Consider the following 22,915-nt stretch of genomic DNA (forward strand, 5'->3'; position numbering starts at 1 on the left):
TCAAGTCTAAATCGTTTATATATACATCACAAACAGCAAGTGACCCAACACCGATCCCTGTGGAACCCCACTGGACACAGCGTCCATACATTAAGACTACATGATGGCCCTTGATCATAGTGCAAAATGTAGTTTTGTTAATTGTTCCAAAGGAGAGGAATATAAAAATATATTGTGACAGGTTAGCAGAATTTATGCAATGTGTCAAAGAGGCAGGAATTTGCATCCAAGCTAGGATATTGATATCCACCAGCTGGTGGGCACTAGATTTGTAAGCATATGGAGTACAGAAATATAACTTCCTCAGCTGATATACATGTACACAAAACATATTTGTTTGTACATTGCCCAGAAACCTAGGTACTTCAGCATTTCACAAGACATGTGTAAAACGTCTGTTCAGTAGATTTTGACTACTACCAATTCGGTCTATGATGCTGTCTTGACATTTTTTATATTTGGTAAACTAATATTATGCTGCAGGTGGGAGCCATGATCATTACTGTGTTGTTTGTTGAATGAACTTAAAGTGACAGTTTCTTGGCTCCAGCTCTGGCTCCCCATACCAATATCTGGTGCACTTGGCAATGGGCAAGATGATTTTCCAGGCACAATTGTCAGTGTGCCAACAATTGCAGCTTGTGGCATGAGACTGATAAACTATTATTGGTTTCACGTGTCTGAACATTTAAGTGAAGCCATCTGATCTGATGGTTAGCTCTATATAGCTGAAAAGTCCAATTACGTGTGCTTAATCTTAGTTTGGCAAATGGAAGCCCAGTTTCAAAATATTTGCAAGGTCAAAAGACCAATTGCTGCTCACAGTTTTGTTGCAAAAGTTTTCAGCCAGAAGTGTCTGTTGGACAGTCATAATGTAGTTGTCAGGAATCTATAGCATTCCCCAGTACCATGGTCACTGTTCTTTGACAAGTCGTCCAGTGATCCATTTCTATGTCACAATTTTCCAGCCTTTTGCTACTTGAATCTCTCAAGAGATTTTGCTTTATCAATCCTTCTGATAGCATCAGTGTATCTTAAGAATGCTGCAGAGGAAACTTGTTTGTTTTAAGTTTGTGCGCAGGGATAACTTCTTCAGAAGTCCTGGTCCATTGGCAAGGTTTGGAAGGAGGTTTTTGAAAGGATTGCTTTTTAAAACCTTCAAAAGTTAACCAGCATTGATGTCACTGATGTGCCCACAGCTCCTCTCCTTCTCAAACCCTTCCTGTGGAGAACACTGGTACTAACAGCATTCCCAACCCTCTGCACAGTGAGTTGTGCAGTAAGATGTGTGGAAGAATGAGTGTCAGAAAACAGTGAACAGCTTAAAAAAGAGACAGTAAATGAGAATAAAGCAGGAATAGAAGACTGAATTGGATGAAAAATAACAAACAATTTCATGCCTCTGTTAGGAGCCTGTTGAAAAAAACATAACTGTAACGTTAGATGCATTCCTGCTGGAGCACTGTTCAGGCTTTGTAAGAATCTTCCAAATGGTCTTTAATAGGGCTGTGCTAGACAACTGAGGTTTTTTTTTAAATAAAAGCAACTCTACAAAGGCGGGTAGTTTGTCCACATGAATTTTTCATGTAAAGGTGCACCTATGGGCGGAATCATCCAGTCCCAATGGCATCGGGTGTCTTGGAGGGAGGGGGAGTGGGGGGGGAAACGATGCAGCAAGGAGGCCAAAAATCGGCTTCACACCGTCGCGAAACCAATTTGTGATCGTCCGCTCCACCTGTCAATGGCGGCCCCCGTCTGCCACCTCTGCACGTCGGGAGCCTAATTTCAATACTTCAGCATTTCATTTTAAGTCCTGCTTGTCGGAATTATCCCCCCACGTCAAATTTATCGCCCACATCGGCGTGACTGCAGGAAGACGTGCTCCTGGTGACCTGAACTTCAAGGGCAACTTGGAGCGGAGTGTACACAAACTTGCTCAGCGCTCGCAAGTATCACCCATAGGACATCCAGGAAGAGGCCACGCATTCGTTAGGGGCACAGGCAAGTCACTTTTTTTCCCAGCTGGTTTCAGTGCGGTGCCGGCAAAGGCTCCAGTGTGGATCAGGCCGGGATGGGGTGGGGGTTGCAGGCGGGCGGTAAGGCAGCACAGGCTGGAGGAAGCACTCAAGCACATGCTGGATGGTGGGGAGGAGGGGGGATGATGGAAGAGGCCACACACTTGGAAAAGCTTGTCAAAAGTGAGTCCTCTTCCACAGCTGAAACCCTTCAGGTGCAGCTCCATTGACATACTTGGAGTGGGGCCTCTGGAGCTTTTCTGCTCACTCAAGCAACACAAAAGCATGAAAGTGCCACCAAATGCTCCAGAACTTTCTATCCATTGGGTGCAGACTGCAAATTAATGCACGGTTTAGGATGCAGCAGAGCCATTGGCCGACTGGGCATGTTGTAGAATCTCCTTGTGAAAGGTGGCCAAGGCGCAGTCACTGGGAGAGGTGCTCACAGCCCCTCACAATGTCTTCATTAAGATGTGGACCAGTATCCATCATGGTTCAAGCTAACAGCGCAGGTTTGCAGTGTGGGTTGGGAGAATGCCTGAGCTGAGAGCACAGCATGCAGTCCAATGGCCAAAGCTGCCGCCAGTGGGTCAAGTGGAGTGGGGCAGAGGTGGGTGGGGTTTTGGACAGCCAATGAGCACATTACACACTGGGCATTACACACTGGGCATTACACAGTGGGCATCCAAGTGGTGGCCAGCACTTTCCTGCATGCATGAAGGGGCCTTCAGGCTTAACCAAAAGAAGTTCTTAGGACACATATGCCAAACCTTGCGTCTCTCTCTTTGATCCTACAGAAGGAGAATATCAGGATCAGGGAGCCTGGTGATTTAGCGGTATGCCTCAAGGCTTACAGGGAGCAGAGGAAGAAGAGAGCAGCGGAGGCACCTGGCTCGGCAAAGGGAGGAGCACCTCCCTCGTGATGAAGGCACAGCAGGCCCTGCTGCACACGCAGCTGAAGAGCCACAGAGAGTCGTCACTCGTAGGCATTTTACTGGACCCAGGATCTATAGACGGCGCTTAATCATTCCTGCAGATGACCAAGAACGAGTGTTGCCGAAGACTGTGTATGCCTTGGGAACTGGTCAGTCAGATATGCCCCCTGCTGCAGGATTTGGCCACATGGGGACATGGAGGGCATCCACTGCCAGTGGCCGGAAAGTGACTGCGACACTCAATTTTTATGCCAGTGGCTCCTTCCAGGCCTCCACAGGTGACCTGTGCAGGATCTCACAAGCCTCAAAGCACAAGTGCATCCAGGAGGTCACGGACACCATATTTGCAAAGACACAGAACTTTGTGCATTTTGCCTGGGATCAGGAAAGCCAGGAAGCAAGAGCACTGGGATTTGTGCAGATCCCTGGTTTTCCACAAATGCAGGGTGCCATACACTGCACTCGTGTGGCACTTAGATCGCCATGACAAGAAGCAGTCAACCACGTCAACCACAAGGGCTTCCATTCACTGAATGTTCAGCAGGTGTGCGGCCACCACAAGCGCATCCTACAGGCCTGCGTGTGATTCCCAGGGAGCGTCCATGACTCCTACAGGTCTCAGATCCCTGACATCTTCCAGGGTCCAGAGAGACTGCAGGGTTGGCTCCTCGGGGTCAAGGGCTACCCACAGAGGATGTGGCTGATGACGCCTGTGCAACAGCCTCAGGCTACAGTAGAGCAATGGGATAATGAGGCTCATGCCATGACCTGGACTTTGGTGGAGCAAAAGACAGGCATTTTGAAAATGAGGTTCTAGTGCCTCGACAGGTCTGGTGGAGCACTGCAATACAGTCCACCGTGGGTGTCGCGCACCATCGTCGCCTGCTATGTGCTCCACAACCTGGCATTGTAATGGGGGAGGACCTGGCTGAGAAGGAGATGGAGGAGATGCGTGTCTCCTCCGATGAGGAGTACGTCGAAGGTGAGAGTGGCCAGGAGGGATCGGACCTCCTCGCAAACCTGCTTCTGGGCCTGGCCAAGTTGGCCATCAACAGGTCCAGGCAGTGGGCGATTGAGGGGGTCATCCGACCCGACTGTGCCTCTTCTGTGGCTATGTTCGCGGCTGGGTGTCCCTGGAGAGGGAGTATGCGGTGTCTGTACTGTTGAGGCCTTCCATGCTTGGTGGGTGTTTTATTGACCCACTTAATCACATTTTGGTTTAATGTTTGTAAGTTTCCTTTAAAGTTTATCTTTGTTTTTGCAGTTTCCCTTTAAGGGGCTGCTTTTTAATTTGTCCCTAATTTTGTTAATTTAGTTTATTTGCGCTATTGGAATGTGTGGGTGAGCACAGTGACAGGTCTTCAATTACGGTGTCATCAGGGTCGTCTTCCGAGGTGTCTTCGGGGCTTGAGTCGAGGACCTGGCTCGTGGACCCCCTCAGCTGTTTTCCAGATGTGCCTGCGAAAGCAAGGAGAGATAATTAATGCACGGCAGGGGACTGCAGAACAGGGGAACTGACTCACAACATAGTTGTGTAATGGATGTTGCACTGCTGGATTTTCACTTGGTTGAGCCCCGCCGATCTCACTGTCAGCACAGGAACAGTCCACGTCATCGCCAGCCAGCTAGATGACTCTATTTTCAAAGTCTGTGAGGACCTTGATGTCAGGCATTCCTCCACTAGTCTGCGACCTCTGCCTTTTGTCCTGTGCCAGCTTGTCCTGCATGAAGCAGGATGCCTGCCAGGCCAGGTGACAAGGGTGCCTGGCATGTGTGGGTAGTGAGTGGTGCCATGGAAGGGATGAGGATACAATCCACAGAGCAGAATAAGATGTGTGTAAAAGAGTGAATGGTGATGTCCCTTGAACTGGCAGTGAGTGAGATCCATGTGGATGTGTTTGTGAGTGTGTGAGTTGAGAGTGATGAGAAGAGTGAGTTACCCTGGTGGAACAGAGGAGATCATTCATCCTCTGTCAGCACTGGGCGGCTGTCCTGTTATGCAGGGTGTTGATGCTAACCACTGATGACACCACCTCTCATGCTGGATTGGTGACCTTGCGTGCTGATCTTCATCCAGAGTGGGGGGTGCAGGGGTAGAGTACTGCACCCAGTAGGCACTCAAGAAAGGCATCGCTAAATTTGGGACAGCATGTTTCCTCCCTTTGGCCCCATGACTTTCCAGCAGCTTCTGATCCTTCAGAGAGTGCTAGCTCAGTGCAGGAGCGCCCTTTAAATATGGCGCCCATATTACTGAAGGCCTGAGGTGACGGCCTGAGGTGACGGCAGGGCAGGCGAATCAGAGGCTTCCCCGTCAGCAATCTGGAGTGTTTCCCGTGAATGCATTATTAATGAGGTGGGAAGTGCCAGGAATGGGACAATATGGCGCGAAAACTCACCATTGCGGCTGGTGGGCAAAATGACTTTTTTTCACGCCTGCTACCACACTTAGTGCAAATCTGGGATGATTCTGCCGTATGTCTCTGCTTTTATAAATGTTGTATATGTGTATGCTTGTTTGTACACCCTGGATTCAAGTGTACACCTGACCCTTATGCCTACAATATGTAAATTGTTATAATTATGAGGTGTGGAAGTTCATTAAGTTTTGGGTCTGTGTTTATAATTTCAGGTAAAATGAAGGGGGTTATGTGACCTCTAAGTCTACCTGACAGCAAGCCTGGGTGGTTAGATTGTTAGAGGCTAAAGGGGGCTCATATTGTTTTACTGGGAAGTAGATGCAAGTTGTTTACACTTGGAGAAAATGGCCGCAGCCTGTGTGCAAACAATGGATAGACTGGAAATCTCTCAAGTCCCAGAAAAATGTGGAGAATACCAGGTTGTAAATAGTTGTGCTTTAAACCTTTCATTTTGTTCCAAGATGAAAGAGAGTTGGGCTCTCAAAGATAGTTAATCAGCATTTCTACCTGGATACAAGACCCATGTGATTCACGTTGCCATGGAGATGTGGAAGAGTTTCTAAGATATCCCTGAAAACTATCAAACACAGTTAGTCTGCCAGGATCTGGGAGAGAGAGAGAGAGAGAGAGCAACTAGAAGCCAAAGGTTTATGTGGTTCAGCGCACAGGAATGTGGGTGGGAGTTCACACTAGGATTGGAAAGACCAAATTTGTGAGGAGTTAAAATGAGGCTGGAAAATTTCTCAAGCTTTAGCTAGAGCGAGAAGTCTCCAGGAAAACTCATGCTGTGGAAGACAGTTTTTGGAGTTAAGTTTCCAGGTTGGGAAAAGAAAAGCTTGGAAGCAAACCCTCGGGAGCTAAGACTCGATTTGGACTGATTCTGGGAGAATAGAGTGTCTGCTTGAAGGTCGGTGAAGTCGGCCTGATAGTACATTTATTCGGTTATGTTAAAAGTTCTGTAGTTTAAAGTACAAATTGCCTACTAAAACAGTGTTTAGGCAATTGTGCTTTTAGCTTGTTTGTTACAGGAAACGTCTTAAAACGTGAAATCCTGTTGTGACATCGTTCAGCTTTTAATTGGAAGTTCGAATTTCTTTTTGAAAACTTTCAGTCTCTATGGAGATCTTAACGAATTCTCAATTTAAATCCAAAATATGCAAAGTCCCTTTTCTGTGTTATTTTGCATCTCTTTCTTTAATAACTATTACAGATTTAATTGTACAGTTGGGAGCATTGTCGTAATTGATCAGAGGTCAGTTGCTAGCTCAGTCAAAAGAACTGGAATTTTGAAAACCTAAATATGGCACTTGATGCTACCTTACTTTTCTAATTGTTTTGTAAGCAGCAGAGTGCTTTGGGACACCCTGCTGTCATATAAGGTGCTATATCATTGCAGATTTGGCTCCTCAGTTCTCAGTTCCAAACTTTGAGATTTGAGCTCTGCTGTCCTCACTAGACAGCCTGTCTGAATATGTGCACCAGCAGGAATGTGTTATCTTGTTGGCAAAGAGAAAAAAAAAAATTAACAGGCAGCCTGGTTGACTTCTTACAAAGCATGTATTTTAACAGCCGATCTGGTGCACAAGTATGCTAGCTATTGAGGGATTTGTGGCATTTACCATAATGATTCAGGAAATACCAATAAACAAGAAGAGGCTTACAGAGATGGTTAAATGCAAATTCATCTTTTTAACATTCCATTGTTAAATAGCAAATATTAATTCAGCCTTCAAAAGTGTTTGAGTTGGTTGTACTAAATAAAAATATTGACAGTTTCAAGCCTGTTTTGTTTTCTTTATTCTTTCATGGGATGTGGGTGTCACTGATAAGGCGGGCATTTGTTGCCCGTCCTTAATTGCCCTTGAACTGAGTTGCTTGCCAGGCCATTTCAGAGGGCAGGCAAGAGTAAACCACATTGCTGTGGGTCTGGAGTCACATGTAGGCCAGGCTGAGTAAAGATGGCAGATTTCCTTCCCTAAAGGACATTAGTGAACCATTTAGAACAATCGATGATAGTTTCATAGTCACCATTACTGAGACTAGCTTTCAAATCCAGAGTCATTAATTAAATTTAAACTCCTCCAGCTGTCATTTGAACCCATATCCACCTAGCATTAGCCTGGACCTCTGGATTACTAGTCCAGTGACATTACCACTATGCCACTGTCTCTGCTCTGTCGATAGAGATGTATCAAGCTGTTACCAAAATATCCAACAAACCCATCCATCTGCTAACTTGATTCATCAGAGCACATTTGTCTAAAAAGGTGTGTCATCAATAACTTTTGAGCTTGTGTGCTCACCTCTTCCTAATGGTGAAGCATTATGGGAACAGCCAGGAGAGTGGAGTCAAATATGAAGATGGAGGAATAATACCAAAGGACACAGCCTACTAACATTTTCCATTGTTTTTACAGTATCTGCCTCACCTCTCCCAGCAGTGTGACCTAAACAGGCCGACATCTAATAACCAGATCAACCAGCCTGGAAGCCAAAACCAGCTGAATGGGCAGATTACCGCACCAATACCAGTGCCAGCTATAGTTAAAGTAAGCTTGAATTGCTTTCTAATGAGACATCATCAGACCTCAATGGAAGGAGCTATTAAACATGTTCTATTGAGAGACACTTCAATGGGAAATTGAAAGCAAAATGTTGTTGCCATAGATTAATTGAAGGAAAAGTTGGAAAAGGCTTTTTTTTCAGTAGTGTCAAATATAAATTTGATTTAAAATTTTTAGCAATTAAGACGTTTTTCCTTCTCTTCGGATGAGAGTTAAAGGCTTTAACAGTTTTCGCCATCTGTTTCTGTTATCACAAGATCTGCTGTGGTTTACAGTGCGGCAAGTTGTTGACCCTGCCATTTCAGTCTTTTGGTTTCCTGAGCATTTCTGAAAGGTCAAAGATTTGATCCGCCTAAAGTCAGACCCAAGTTTTGTGCAACTTATTTCAATTATACTGTCAGTGGCCTGGCTTCCGCATTGATGTGAAGCCAGTATGGCCAGTATGATGTGCTACTGGAAACCATATCCATGCCTTTGTTGGCTCCAGAATTGACTATTCCAATATTCTCCAGGGTAGCATTCCATCTTCCATCCTCCATAAACTTGAGCTCATCTAAACCTCTACTGCCCGTACCCTAACTCGCACCAAGTGCCATTTACCATCACCACTGTGCTCCTTCACCTACATTGGCTTCAAGCCTGGCAACAACTTGATTTTAAAGTTTTCATTCTTGTTTTTAAATCTGTCCGTGGCCTCCAACCCTACAACCCTCAAAGCTCTCTGCGCTCCCCCAATTCTGGCCTCTTGAGCATCCCCAATTTTAATTACTTCACCGATGTGGCTTCAGCTGCATGAACCCTAATCTCTCGAATTCCCTCACAAAATTTGTCCGCCTCTTATTCTCCAAGTCAGTCTTTCCTATGCTAAGATGCTCCTTAAAGCCTCCCTCTTTTGTCTGTCCTAATACTTCCTTATGCCATGTCAAATTTTGCTTCATAACATTCCTGTGATCACTTAGGGAACATACGAACAAGGAGCAGGAGTAGGCCATTTGGCCCCTCTATCTTGCTCCACCATTTAATAAGATCATGGCTGATCTGATGGTAACCTCAAATCTGCATCCCACCTACCTCTGATAACCTATCACCCCTTTGCTTACCAAGAATCTATCCACCTCTGCCTTAAAAATATTCAAAGACTCTGCCAGGAACTTTAAAGCAGGTATATAAATGCAAGTTGTTGCCATTGGCGGGGGCGATTGGCATAGAGTACTGTAAAGTCCTGATCAAACGTAATCCCTATTGGATTTATTCCAGTGCAAAACCTTGCAGTGTAGATAGCATCTGAATAGCATGTAAGGCTGTCAAATTACACGATTTTATCCTGCATCACTTATTTTTTTCCGAAAATCTTTATGAGAGAAGTTTTTCCCATGATTAATAAACACCTAAAAACATTTTGGGACTTTGAAGAATGCAGTACTTAACAATCCAGGACATAAATGCAGAACAATTTGAGACAAACTGTTTAGTAAATGGGCAAGAAGAGATCGCAAAAGGGGTACAGGGCCTAAGAGTTTTTGCACTGTATACAGGACAATGTGTAAAAAGGACCAAGAAAATGAGCACTTCTGGATCTAGTGGTGGGAAATGTGAACAGAAAAGAAGGTGGGGAACAGCTATATAGGATTACATTGGATACAGAGGATTATATAGGATATACGACACAGAAACAGGCCATTGGGCCCAACCAACCATGCCAGTGTTTATGCTCCACTTGATTCTTCTCCCATCTTTCCTCATCTGAATCTAATCATCGTAACCTTGACCCTCAAATGCTTGTCTAACTTACCCTTAAATACATCTATACTATTCACTTTAATGGGGGAGATGTGGCACTGTGGACTAGTAATCCAGAGGCCAGGTTAATGCGCTGGGGACAAAGGTTCAAATCCCACCATGGCAACTGGTGGAATTTAAATTCAATTAATAAAAACCTGGAAAGTAAAAGCTAAGTCTAATGGTGACCATAAAACCACTGTTGATTGTCATAAAAACCCACCTGGTTCACTAATGTCCTTTAGGGAAGGAAATCTGCCACCCTTACCCAGTCTGGCTTACAAGTGCCTTCACACCCACAGCAATGTGGTTGACTCTTAACTGCCCTCTGAAATGCAAGCCATTCAGTTTGAGAGCAATTAGGGGTGGGCAATTTGCCAGCACCAGCCATATCCCATGAAAGAATAAAGGAACCACTCCCTGTGGCTGAGAATTCACATTCTCATCAGTCTTTGTGGGAAGAAATTTCTTCTGAATTCCCCATTGGATTTCTTGGTGACCATCTAATATTGATGGTCCCTCCACTCTATCAAAACCTTTCCTAATTTTGAAGACCTCTATCTAGGCAACAGCAATCACCACATGATGTATTTAAAATATATCGTGCTTTAAACATTTTAAAAATAACACATTGTGACTCTAACTTCTGAATGTTGCAACAGAAACAGAACAGATCTGCTATTGATTCAGATAAAGATTGAGGAGGGCATATGTAAGACAAAGCGATGAATTGGAAAATACTTGATTTTTAAGGGAGGGCGTTGGCTATCATGGCCCGTGATAATGCTTGACAAAGTACTGCAGTGCTTTGCCATTGCTGAGAATGTAACTAGGGAGAGTAAACTGGTAACATTTAGTGACAAAGAAATAGGAACAGCAATGGGAAACACTTAAAATAATACTCGATACAGTCCAGGAGAAATATATCCCACTAAAAGCATTAAACAAACTAGCCAGTAATGACATAGTATGCATGGATGAATGAGGAAATAAGAGCAAAATGAAAATGAAGGAAAAAGCACAAAGTTCATATACATCAAAGGAGCAGACGACCAAAGGGAAAATGAAAAGATTAGGAAAGAGGTCAAAAAGCAAACAAGAGAACAAAGAAAAACTACAACTTTCAATTCTCAAATACTATGACAAGAAATAATAAAGTATTTTACAGACAGTTAAATGATAAAAGAAAATTTGCGATAAGGAGTGGGCCACTAAGGGATGTACATGAACTCACAGATAGTGACAGCAAAATGCCAGAAGAATTAAATAATTATTTTACCTCGGTGTTTACCACGGAGATTAACATGGTGGATATGACATCAGAAGAAGAAATTTAAAAAAGACGTAGGTAAGGTAGTTATATAATTGCTAAACTCAACAAAATTAGAGAGGTTAAAACCCCTAGTCTAGTTGGATTGTATCCACGCATATTGAAATAAGTTAGGGAAGCGATAGCAGAGGCACATTACAATTATAGATTTATGTAATGCTGGAAGTACTGGCAGATGTGATTCCTATTCTTAAAAAGGAAGATAGAACAAGTCCAGGAAAATGTAGAGCAATTAGCTTTCACATTCATCGTCGAAATGATCATGGAAACCTTACTCAAATATGTAATGGAAAAACATCTAGAAACTGAATAAGTAACAAAGCATAGTCAACACAGATTTCAGAAGGCAAAGTCATGCTTTGACTAACCTTATAGAATTCTTTGAAGAAGCAACAGAAAGGTTAGATAAGGGTAACGCTGAGGATGTAACATGTTCAGATTTCCAAAAGGCCTTCAATAAATACTGCATGGTAGACTCATTACTAAGGTTAGAACACGAGTCGAGTGGCGAGTAGCAAAAAACATAGCTACCAGCTACAAAACAGGAAACTGAGAGTGGGAGTTAAGGATAGTTATTCAGACTGGCCAAAGGTCAGAAGTTCCACAAGGTTCAGTGCTGGTGCCACTATGTTTTTCCTCATTTACATAAACAATTTGGAAGCATGAATTGGACATACAATTTCAAAATTTGCAGATGGCAACTAATTGGTTGAACATAGCTAATACAGAAAAGGCCAACAAGGAAACACAGCCATTAATAAACTTCCAGAATGCATTTATAATTGACAAATGAACGTCAATATGGATAAGCGTGAGGTGGTACATTTTGTGAGGAAGAGTAAGGAGGCTACATACTCCTTGGAAAGTAGTTGTTCAAACAGGGTAGAGGAGCAGAGGGACCTGTAAAGTTATGTGAAACTTATTTAGAACCTGGGTTAGACCACACTTGTAATACTGCAAACAGTTCTGGCCTCCATGTTATAAAACATCTCGAGAGTGATTGGAGAAGGCGTAAAATAAAATTTACTAGCATGAGTTTTTTAAAAAGAGAGGTTATAACTATTATGAAAGATTGGCACTCATCTGTAACTTCATTCCATTCAATCCCTTCACAATGGTTGTTGAGGATGGTTATAACTACCATATTACTGCATTGTCGAGAACAATTTATCAGAACTAGAAGTTTAATTTTTTGTTTGCAATTGACCTAAATCGCTTTGAATTGGGGGAAAAAATCACAAACTACATTAGTGCATGGTCTATATTGGCAAAGAGAAGCTGTTTTTAAAGCAAAAATGATTTTTGCAATGCTAGGTCCAAAAGAAAATAGTTTATCTCCGGAAAAGGGAAAATTAAAGGTGACCCGTTAGAGCTTGTTAGGGTTATGAGCATGTTTGATCGGGTAGGCATCGAGGAGTTGTTTCCACTTGTGTTGGAGACCAGAACTAAAGGCCATAAATAAAAGATCGCTACTAATAAGTACAAAAGGGAACTAAGGCAAAACTTGACTACCCAGTGAGTGGTTAGAATGTGGAATTCGCTGCCACAGAGAGTAGTTGAGTTAACTATTGTAGATGTTTTTAAGCAGAAGCTAGATTAACACAAGAGGGCACAAGGAATAGAAGGATGTGTTAATATGGTTGGATGGAGAACAGTGGAAGGAGCTTTGTGTGGAGCAGAAACACTGGCATTGACTTGTTGGGCCAAATGACCAGTTTCTGTGCTATAAGTGCCATGTAATTATATAATAAAGGACTGTGCATATAAGAAGATGTACAATGACATGCATTAATGCAAGTGCATTATTGAACTGATATATGAGACATCAAGTGCCTTTCAGTTGGATATAAAATTTTAGCACTGTTTAGTTGTAAAGTATTTACCATGAGACGATAGGAAGGTGTGATATGTTGTTTTCTAAACAATAATGCTGCTGTACTATTATCTTCCTCCTGACAGCACTTTCATGTATCATATCTGACTATTATTGGCTGCTCTGCATGTATTCAATGTGTTGTAAAATGATTGAGGATGCAGTGCTTTGAATGTTGCCTCTGATGCCATTCTTTGACTCTTTGAGGATTCTTTTGCATGCTGGGGTTGGAATGCTGAAGAACAGGTTCAAATTTATTAATAATAACCAGATTTTTTTGATTTTTTTTATTCTTTAGAACCTCCTGCAGGGTTGGCACTCATCTGTTACTTCATTCCATTCAATCCCTTCATAGTGGATTTTAAGGATGGTTATAACTACCATATTACTGCATTGTCAAGAACAATTTATCAGAACTGAGGGTTTAATTTTTTTGTTTTCAATTGACCCACATCGCTTTCATTTCAAAAATTATCACAAATTACATCTGTGCATAGTCCACACTGGCAAAGAGAAGCTGGTTTAAAAGTAAAAATTACTTTTGCAATGCTAGGTCCAAAAGAAAATAGGATTTGTTTTAAAAAAACTATCACTTCAGTCAGGAACTTGTGTTGAAGTTATTAAGAAACTTACAGGAAGGGTTAGGACACAGACGGGATGAAAAGTGCAGTAGAGGAGATGTGGTAAATGAGACCTTCATGATACCAGGCTTTTAACTTACAAGGCTATAGATCGAGAGATGAATGAAACTTACCCTGTTTCCCTTTGGCATGAATTTGGGCCTTGAAGCCCAGTTTTCACAATACAAGTTTAGCTTCAGTGTGAACAGAACATCATTGCTAAGCTTGTAGTGGGGATGCATTGTTAGGTTTGCCAGTGGGATTCTATCAACCCATTTCTGGAGACATTCCATTCAGCCCAAACCACCTGTTTACAGTCTAAAATGTATTACCGTCACATCTACAGGTATTCATTCTACTATCACAGGCGTCGACCTGCTATCAGCTTAAGATAGTGAACCACAGTGATGGTTGCATCAAATGTAAAACCGGATTTCCAGACTTAAACCTTACTGTAGTTGAAATGATATTCTTTTGCAATAGTCTGCAAATATATCAACAAGGAGAATCAGTCGCAATTGTTGGTGCTTGAATATGCCTATTGGATGGTCCAGTGGTTAAAATGAGTTTAAATATTCCCTCTTATCTGTCTATTAAAATTAGACAAAGCCATCTGCAGATGGAAAAAACCAGCGTCACAAGAAGCCAAAGGACACAAAACCAAAGGTGAAGAAACTGAAATATCACCAGTACATTCCACCAGATCAAAAGCCAGAGAAGTCTCCACCTCCAATGGATTCAGCCTATGCCAGGCTACTCCAACAACAGCAGCTCTTCCTCCAACTGCAGATATTAAGCCAGCAGCAGCATCATCAGCAACATCATTACAACTATCAGAACATTCTCCCCACATCTCTAAAGTGAGTAGGCTAAAGCCTTGGCTATTTGTACCGAAAATCAGTGCATGTTCTTTGGGCTCTTATCTTCTCTATCCTGATCACTATCCAGTAGCTTCTGCAGAATAAGACATATTTGTGGATGTTAGTTGAGAATGAGACCAGACTGTGCTGCAATGCTTCCATGTCCAATATTCTGCTCCTTGACAAAGGGGTAGTTAATTAAGGGAAAGGTAAAGAGATAGTCTATGGTCTCACTGTGACTTGTACAGTAGCATAGTGGTATGTTACTGAACTACTAAGAGAGACAGAAGCTCATATCCCAGTAAGGGAATTTAAATTCAGCTCATTGAATAAACCTGGAATTAAAAAACCAGTGTAATTAATGGTGACCATGAAACTACTGGATTTTTATTTTAATTTTAAAATCCACCTGGTTCAATAATGTCCTTTAGGGAAGGAAATCTGCCATCCTTACCTGCTGTGCCCTAAATGTGACTAAAGGTCCACAGCAATGGTTGACTCTTAATTGCCCTCTGAGTTGTATTCAAAAAGGTTGCTCACCAGCACCTTCTCAAGAGTAATTCAGGATCGGCAACAAATGCTCATGTTGCCAGTAAAATAGATGTCCTGGGAAGGAATTAAAAAAAAAATCTTGACCGCTGTTGCTGGGTTAGTTCAGTTTCTTTGCAGTTTCCATTGGTAGATTCTTACATAATATGATCTGAAACTCACACCTTTATGCATGTCATATGCAGTAAGCAGCATATTGCAGCATTCCAAGCCCTAACAGCACTTACAATTACTCTTTTACTGTAATACTTTGGACCAGAGCTACCCGTCATACATTCTTCTCCATTGCAAAACTGGGAATGATTGTGACATGAAACAATATAATTGAGGTTAAAACCAATGGTCACATTCATATACATGGCATATAGCACACAGAACAGAAAGAATACAACAGATAATTAGCAAAACACAAAATGTTAAATATTGCAAAGCTTTACAAATAATGAGATAGATTCTCAACATGCTGTCCAGATGTAAAGCTGCTTTCTGATTGTCTTTTATAACAAGCACTCAACTTTCAATGACATCTGCAATGATAATTTCATGCAACAAGTTGATGATTTACCACAGTGTGTCTAAACTGTTCCAGAACCTTTCAACTAAGTCTTTTATAAACATACCATGGTTGCATCTTCATTCCATTGGGTCCCATCTCGCCATCATATTGTGGAACAAATAGTTGAAGCGAGGGAAATTTGGCTGCTCTTGTGCTGTACAGCCTTGTGATACCCAGATCAAAGTACCCCTCCCATAGATGAGAACTGTATATATGTTATTCATCAACCTTACCCTTCGGGTAGTTAGAATAATACCTGCAGTCTTATACGGGTCTGATTTCACAGAATTCACAAAATTGTTACCGTGCAGAGGAGGCCCTTCGGCCCATCGTGTCTGCACCAGCTCTCTGGGCATTTTAACTTTGTGCCAATCTCCTGTCTTTTCCTTGTAACCCTGCACATTGCCTTTATTTAAATAATCATCCGATGCCCTCAATCAAACCTGCTTCCACCACACTTCCAGGTGGTGCATTCCAAGCCCTAACTACTCGCTGTGTGAAAAAGATTTTTCTCATCTCTCAATTGACTTTCACACCTGACTTGAATATCAAATAGTCTGCCTGCCCTCAAACTAATACGTTGGTATTATGTTTTCTTTTATTCTTTCATGGGATCTGAGCTTCGCTGGCTTGCCCATCCCTAAGCTCCCTTGAGAAGGGGGTGGTGAGCCACCTTCTTGAACCGCAGAGGTTCATCTGGTGTGAGTACATGAAGTGCGGCTGTTAAGAAGGGAGTTACAGGATTTTGACCGAGCAACAGTGAAGAAATGGCGATATAGTTCCAAGTCAGGATGGCATGTGGCTTGAACAGGAAGTTGCCTGGTGTTCCCAAGCATCCGTTGCTCTTGTCCTTCTAGGTGGTAGAGTTTGCGGGTTTGGAAGGTGCTGTCGAAGGAGGTTTGGCAAGTTGCTGCAGTGCATCTTGTAGACAGTACATCCTGCTATAAATGTGTGTCTTTAGTGGAAGGAGTGGATGTTTACGTTGGTGGATGGGGTGCTGACCAAGCAAGCTGATTTGATGGTGTCAAGACTGCAAGTATGCATGTGTTTCACAATGCACATTTCACAAACCAAAGACAATTGCTGATATAATTAACTTGTAAGTATTGCTCTGAGCACAAATCGGCCACCTCTTCATAAAACTCTGGGCTACTTCTAGACAGATTTGTGTATTGTTTTACTTCTCTCACTTAAAGACGAGACAATTCTTTTCCGAAATTCGCTACCATGCTCCATTTTAAATTCAGAATAACTGATCCAACGTATCATATGAAAAAGATGTAGAAGTGTTATTGTTTGGTCAGAGCAGCTTGCCACGTTTACCACAAAAGAAGCTTCTATATTTGCCCCAATCCTGAATACAGTTGTAAACTGAATAATCCATTTCATTTGCTCAATACCGTTGGGACAAATCAGGAGATAAATTCCATCTGAGACAAAATCCAAAAAGAAATTGAAGCTGACCGAGTATAGTGCATACTCAGGAGGTGTGGCAGCATTTGTAAAGTGTTCTGATGAAAGGTCATTGACCCGATATGTTAACTCAGTTTTTCTCTCTCCACTGCTGCTGCCTGACCTGCTGAGGTTTTCCAGAATTTTCTGTTCTTATATTACAGATTTTGCTCCCTCCACCACTGATAAATAATTATATCAGAGTGTACTGTCTACAAGATACACTGCATCAACTTGCCAATCCTCCAGGATTGGCCTGGGGTCCCCAGGAATTGAAGGTCAATCTCCAGGACACTGCTGTGTGCAACCCTGGAGAAAAATTTTCGGGACATTAAAAAGGAGCAATTTTTTAAAAATATATTCTTTGAACATTTCTCTTTACCAGATATAAAAATTTTGAAAATGGGCGGGGAGGTGCCATGGGGTGGGGGGAAGTGGGAAGGCTAAAGAAGGATCATTCAATTGGGTAATGAATCTTTTTGCTTTTTGAAGGCTGTACATCACAAGGATGGATATGTTGGCTAACTAATGGCTGGAGCATGGGGGGGCAAGTCATGTGACCAAACTTCCAGGAGTAAATTCGCTCACAGTTAGCAACCCCATAGGTTGATGGTTCAAATGTGACCCCTGGTTAGCAATAAATATCTTTTTTTTGTGTGTAATTCATTCATGAGATGCAAACATTGCTTGCCCAACTTTAAATGCCCTTCAGAAGATGGTGATGAGCTGCCTTCTTGAATGCAATTGGGTAGCTCACTCGGCTATTTCACAAGGCAGTTAAGAATCAGCCACATTTCTGTGTATCTGGAGTTACATGTAGGCCAGACTTGGTATGGACAGTAGATTTCCTTGCTTAAAGGATGTTCGTGAACCAGATTGTCTTTTAAGGGTGATCCAGTAGCTGCATGGACACCATTGCTGACATTAACTTTTATTGCAAATTTATTTAATGAACTGAATTTAAATTCCATAGCTGCTGTGGTGAGATTTGAATTCGTGCCTCTGGATCATTAGTCTAGGCCTCTGGATTACTAGTCCTGTAACAAAACCACTGTTCCATGAAGCATGCTACGTTGTTCGAATTAAAAAGCATTGCCAAATGTATTTATGTAGATGCAATGAATGCATTGAATCCTTTTTTACAGGCAGCCTGGTGAGCAGCTTTCCAGAAACACTTGCACTTCAACCACTACCGTCCCAAGCAGCAACCTGTCTCCAGTGAAGTCCTCAATATCAGGTCAAACCACTGGCTCTCCTTTGAAACTGGGACCTCTTCCATCCAATCTGGATGACTTAAAAGTATGTTCTACCTCATATAATTAAAAATTTGCATGTTTTCAAATATATTAACCTAGTAGTTCATTTTCTTCTGACTGCAAAAGGTTGTTCAGACAACGCCGAGTCACTCAGCTTCTTGTTGATGATTATAGCTGCCTCCAAATTTTGCAGGGCGACGCTGTTGTGGAGGGGTGAGGGCAGTGGAAACCATAGCAAATGACATAAACAGCTAAAAATGGCCGTTTGTGCCATTTTGCTAGGGTTTGCGCCAATTCCCCACCACAGTTACATCAGGAGACTGGAAGAACCTAGCAGAATTTCGGGGCCAGTGAATTAAGAGTGTTTTTGTGGAAGGCTAAGTGTAAGGGGCTCAGTTATTAAGCTTCAACAGTTCTTCTACTCACAGGACTACGGTGAAGAATTTAAGAATCCAGATGCATTAATTACAGTGTTTGCTTTTCTTTCTCTGCATGGAGATTCTCCATGTTTTTTTTTTCTCTTATGCAGTGAAAGATCCCACAGTAATTCTGAGGTTACACTGTTTGATAAGGACCAATGTAGTAGGCATTACATTGCATATTGCATATATACATTGCATATATACTGCTGCTAAGATGCAGCTTTGTCCCTTAAGTGCTTCAATGCTGTCTGTTTCAAACACTACATTTGGCAGAAGCTACCACATTCACACCGCCTGCATAAAGAAATGCCTCCTAACTTTTTTATTTGTTCAATAGTGCCTATCCTATGTTTATACCACTTTGTCTTCCTTGCTTCCTCAAAGTGTTCCTCTGAATGGTGAGCACAACTAAAAATCAAACTGCTTCCTCTAATTAACTGTGAAATATATATATATATTATATATAAATGAAGTATTTGATGCACATATACAAGGACATCTATTTATGAACAGGTGGAGTACAGGAGTACTCCCTTACTTGATTTTTAACAAGCTTTATTTTGTCAGGGTCCCACAAAGGAATGATATGAGCTGAAGTGCTGCTGTACCAAAGAATTTGAACTGCATTGAGAATGACTTCAATCTCACTGCATCACATGTTGTTGCATGTATTATCTCAGATATCAACTATAGAACCAACTTTGTGTTGCACCAACTATATAGTTGGTTAACTGCCAGGTCTATCAGTATTTGTGTTTATCGCTGAAGACAGAACAAAGTGGGAACAGGAATAGCATAACCCAATGACACCACTTGATTAATATGAGCTATTTCAGTTATGTTTTTGTCTATACCTAACTGACAATCTTGGCATTTGCTGCAACATTGCTAAAGTTACTCTTGGCCACAGTGGAACAGTAAGCTGTCTTGATAAGTGTTCTTCATGGGCAGAGTGTAAAGTTTTTGTTGGCATTTTACACAGAAAAGCACAAATACTTAGGCAACCATTTCCATCCGATACTGATTGCAAATTGTTTACAGCACTGAACTGAAAATAAATCGCTCCAAAACTGATGGACACAACAATTAATGCAACCTTTGGCATCCTATTAAATATTCCTTTAATGTGCAGCACGCAACCTAGAGCTAAACCGATTGGGCTGAACTGCATATTTCCTGAGAGCTCCCTCTGCAGGCTCCACATCTCAATGCACATTCGCGCCGTGGATTGCAACCTAATCTAAACTGCACAGTACAGAAAAAATTACTCAGTAAATAAGCTGACAGGGCCACTGTATCATACAGGTATTAATCCTGGCTTCCCGATCCTGTTGGCTTATTTATACTCCGGGCTTTGCATTTAGTCCCGGAGCTATCTGGGGAACCGTGCAAGCACATCTCTCCAGAGATACACTTCATATGTGAATAAAAGAACATTAACAAAATTCAGAGACTGGAAAAGTCCCAAAGCTATGATGCTCCCAAAATACAGATTATTGCAGAATGACATCTTTAACACAGCCTTGGGCCCAGCAAAACAATGTGTACCCCACACATTGAAAGTCTAATTGAAAGGAATTGCAGTTTATTACATTGACAGAGTTGGACAGTGAATCAAACAAACAAACAAAATTTTAACATAACTGCAAGCGAATTTTCAGCTTTATAATAATTCCATTTATGGTGGAGCTTCCCTATGACTGGGGCCTCTACCTATACAAAGTAAGCAATTGTTTAACGTCAGTACAATGACAACATACAAATGTTGCTCATTATGTATCTAATATTGAAAAATCCAGAGCACCCCTTTGATCCATCACATGTTGTTGAATTGTGTTTAGTGTATCATCATTCATAAACATAAGAACATAAGAAATAGGAGCAGGAGTGGGCCATTTAGCCCTTCAGGCCCACTCCGCCATTCAATGAGATCATGGCTGATCATCCACTTCAACACCATTTTCCTGCAGTATCCTCGCATTGCTTGATGTTTTTAAAATGTAGAAATCTATCAGTCTCAGCCCTGAACATACTCAATGACTGAGCCTCCACCGCCCTCTGGGGCAGAGAATTCCAAAGATTCACCACCTCCTGAGTGAAGAAATTCCTCCTCACCTCAGACCTATATGGCCTGTCCCTTATTCTGAGACTGTGTGCCCTGGTTCTAGACCCTCCAGTCATATAATCATATCATATTATGATTTGTAAAAAATGATAAATATAAATTTTACTTATGACCCCAAATTCAATGATAACGGACAACTGCAGAGCGAAACCTGAGTGTCCTACCAAGGATGCCCTTTAGAAAGGAAAAAAAGACAGTTTTATTGATTAAAGTATGAATACAACATGCAGTTTATTTTGTGTCTAGCTTCTTGTCCAAATCCGGGAGCCATCTAACTCTTTCGAGTCATTAAAGGGAGGCTCTATCTGACCATTCAAATGAGCATTGAAGTTTCCATAACATTTTCAAAAATGTTGAGCAATTTCACTGCAAAAAAATAATTGCTTGGTTATTTGTCTTATTCCTCTTTTGCAGGATGCTTATCTGAACAAATTTGCTGTCATCTGTCATCTTTTCCTACATAAGTGTTTGCACTTCCAAAGTAATTTGTGCATAGCACTTTGAGAAGTTTCCTAAAGATGGGTTAAACCACTATATAAATGAATACTTTTCTTGCACAAACTACTGTGGCTACATTTCAAAAGTACTTCATTGGTTGTAAAGGGCCTTTAATGCCCTGAGGTAATGAAAAGCTTTATATAAATATGATGTTTCCTTCCTTTCTTCTCTACACAAGACAAACAAAATCAGATATTTTCTAAGTCAACAGAGTAGCTGAATATGTTCTTTGTTACTTGCACTGTCGAAAACTAAGTCTGTGTTTTGGGTTTTGTTTTTTCCATCACACAGGTATCGGAGCTGAGGCAACAGCTGAGGATACGGGGCCTTCCAGTGTCTGGTACAAAAACAGCCCTCATGAAGAGGCTGAAACCTTTCCAAGACTCAAAGAGCAACAGCCTGCCAACCAGCAGCACCAGCACAAGCTTGTCCACTTCTGTCAGTGAGATGACGACCGTGATGTTCCCAATGACCCCCGTGACCACACACTCAAGCTTTCAGACTCAGACCACCTCCACTGTGCTACCGAATGGATTTTATCAGTTTGGCAGCACCAGCTCAACCCCTCCCATTTCTCCAGCATCGTCTGACCTCTCTGTAACCGGATCCGACTTGAGCGGGTTGCCCGACACCTTTAGTGACGTGCCTGTGCCTTCACCGCAGCTTGGTCTACAGCCTTCACCGGTTCAGCTCAGTGCCGAAGACAGCCTGATGAGTAGCATGAATGGAGGCAGCATACAGGTGGAGCTGGAAGGCTTTGACACCCAGAAGGACAAAATGCTCATGGAAAAGCAGAAAGTTATCGACGAGTTGACCTGGAAGCTTCATCTGGAGCAAAAGCAGGTGGAAGAATTGAAGATACAGCTTCAAAAACAGAAAAGGAGTAACCAGCACAACCCACAGGCTTCTTCACAGCCGCTCTTCGGTGTGTCTGTAAAGCAGGAAAACCTGATGTCCAGTTGTCCATTTGCTGCACAACAGATGAATGATAAAAGTGCAACACCAATGATCTCCCCCGCATCCAGCAGCAGTTCCACGGAAAGCTTAAACACATCCGGTACACCACAGAAACCCAGCATTGTGAGCAGTCAGACCTGTGTGGAAACTGCGGAACACAATGCAGTGAGGTCACCACCATTCCTGAGTCCACAGTGCTCGCCTCAGCATTCTCCATTGGGAGGCCTAACCAACAGCCCTCAGCATGTCAGCCTTCCTCCATCTCCAAACAATCATTTCCTTCTGCCAGTGTCACCCGCCCCCCAAAATGGAGATGGGCGTAGCGTTTCGCCCCATCAGCTTCAGTCCATTCCGGCTTGCAACAGTCAGCTCAAGATACAGGTAACAGTCAAAGCTGCTGGGAATCCCAGAGAATGTTCTAGTTTTGAAATATTAGTGCAGTTCCTGTCACATAATGTCCAAGATGGTGGCAGGCAAGCATCTGTACTGGCCAAATACCGTTAACCATTTTGCATCATCATAACCATCAATTACAATGGCGTAGTTTAAAACGCATTAAGTGTGCCAGTTATTTCAGATAGTCTCAGCCACTCAATAGGAAATGCACACCTCATTCAATTGCCAGGATGCTAAAATCCCCTAAAGTGGGTGTGTTTGATCGGCTAGTGCAGAGGAAACTTTACTCTGCATCTAACTCACAATTCCCG

General features: G+C 42.2%; 1 protein-coding gene across 7 annotated transcripts in view; it reads left to right on the forward strand.

The window, feature by feature from the left end:
• Positions 1-22,915, forward strand: part of myocd (myocardin) — a 636,396-nt gene that overhangs the window by 597,156 nt on the left and 16,325 nt on the right. For all 7 annotated transcript variants that reach the window (XM_078570714.1, XM_078570713.1, XM_078570715.1 and 4 more), the window contains 4 exons: positions 7,785-7,916; positions 14,137-14,393; positions 18,096-18,249; positions 21,543-22,589. In XM_078570714.1, coding sequence (XP_078426840.1) covers positions 7,785-7,916; positions 14,137-14,393; positions 18,096-18,249; positions 21,543-22,589 — 1,590 coding nt within the window. The remainder of the gene's footprint in view (positions 1-7,784; positions 7,917-14,136; positions 14,394-18,095; positions 18,250-21,542; positions 22,590-22,915) is intronic.

The sequence above is a fragment of the Cetorhinus maximus genome, chromosome 24 (assembly GCF_964194155.1).
Source record: "Cetorhinus maximus chromosome 24, sCetMax3.hap1.1, whole genome shotgun sequence".
Lineage (NCBI taxonomy): Eukaryota > Metazoa > Chordata > Chondrichthyes > Lamniformes > Cetorhinidae > Cetorhinus > Cetorhinus maximus.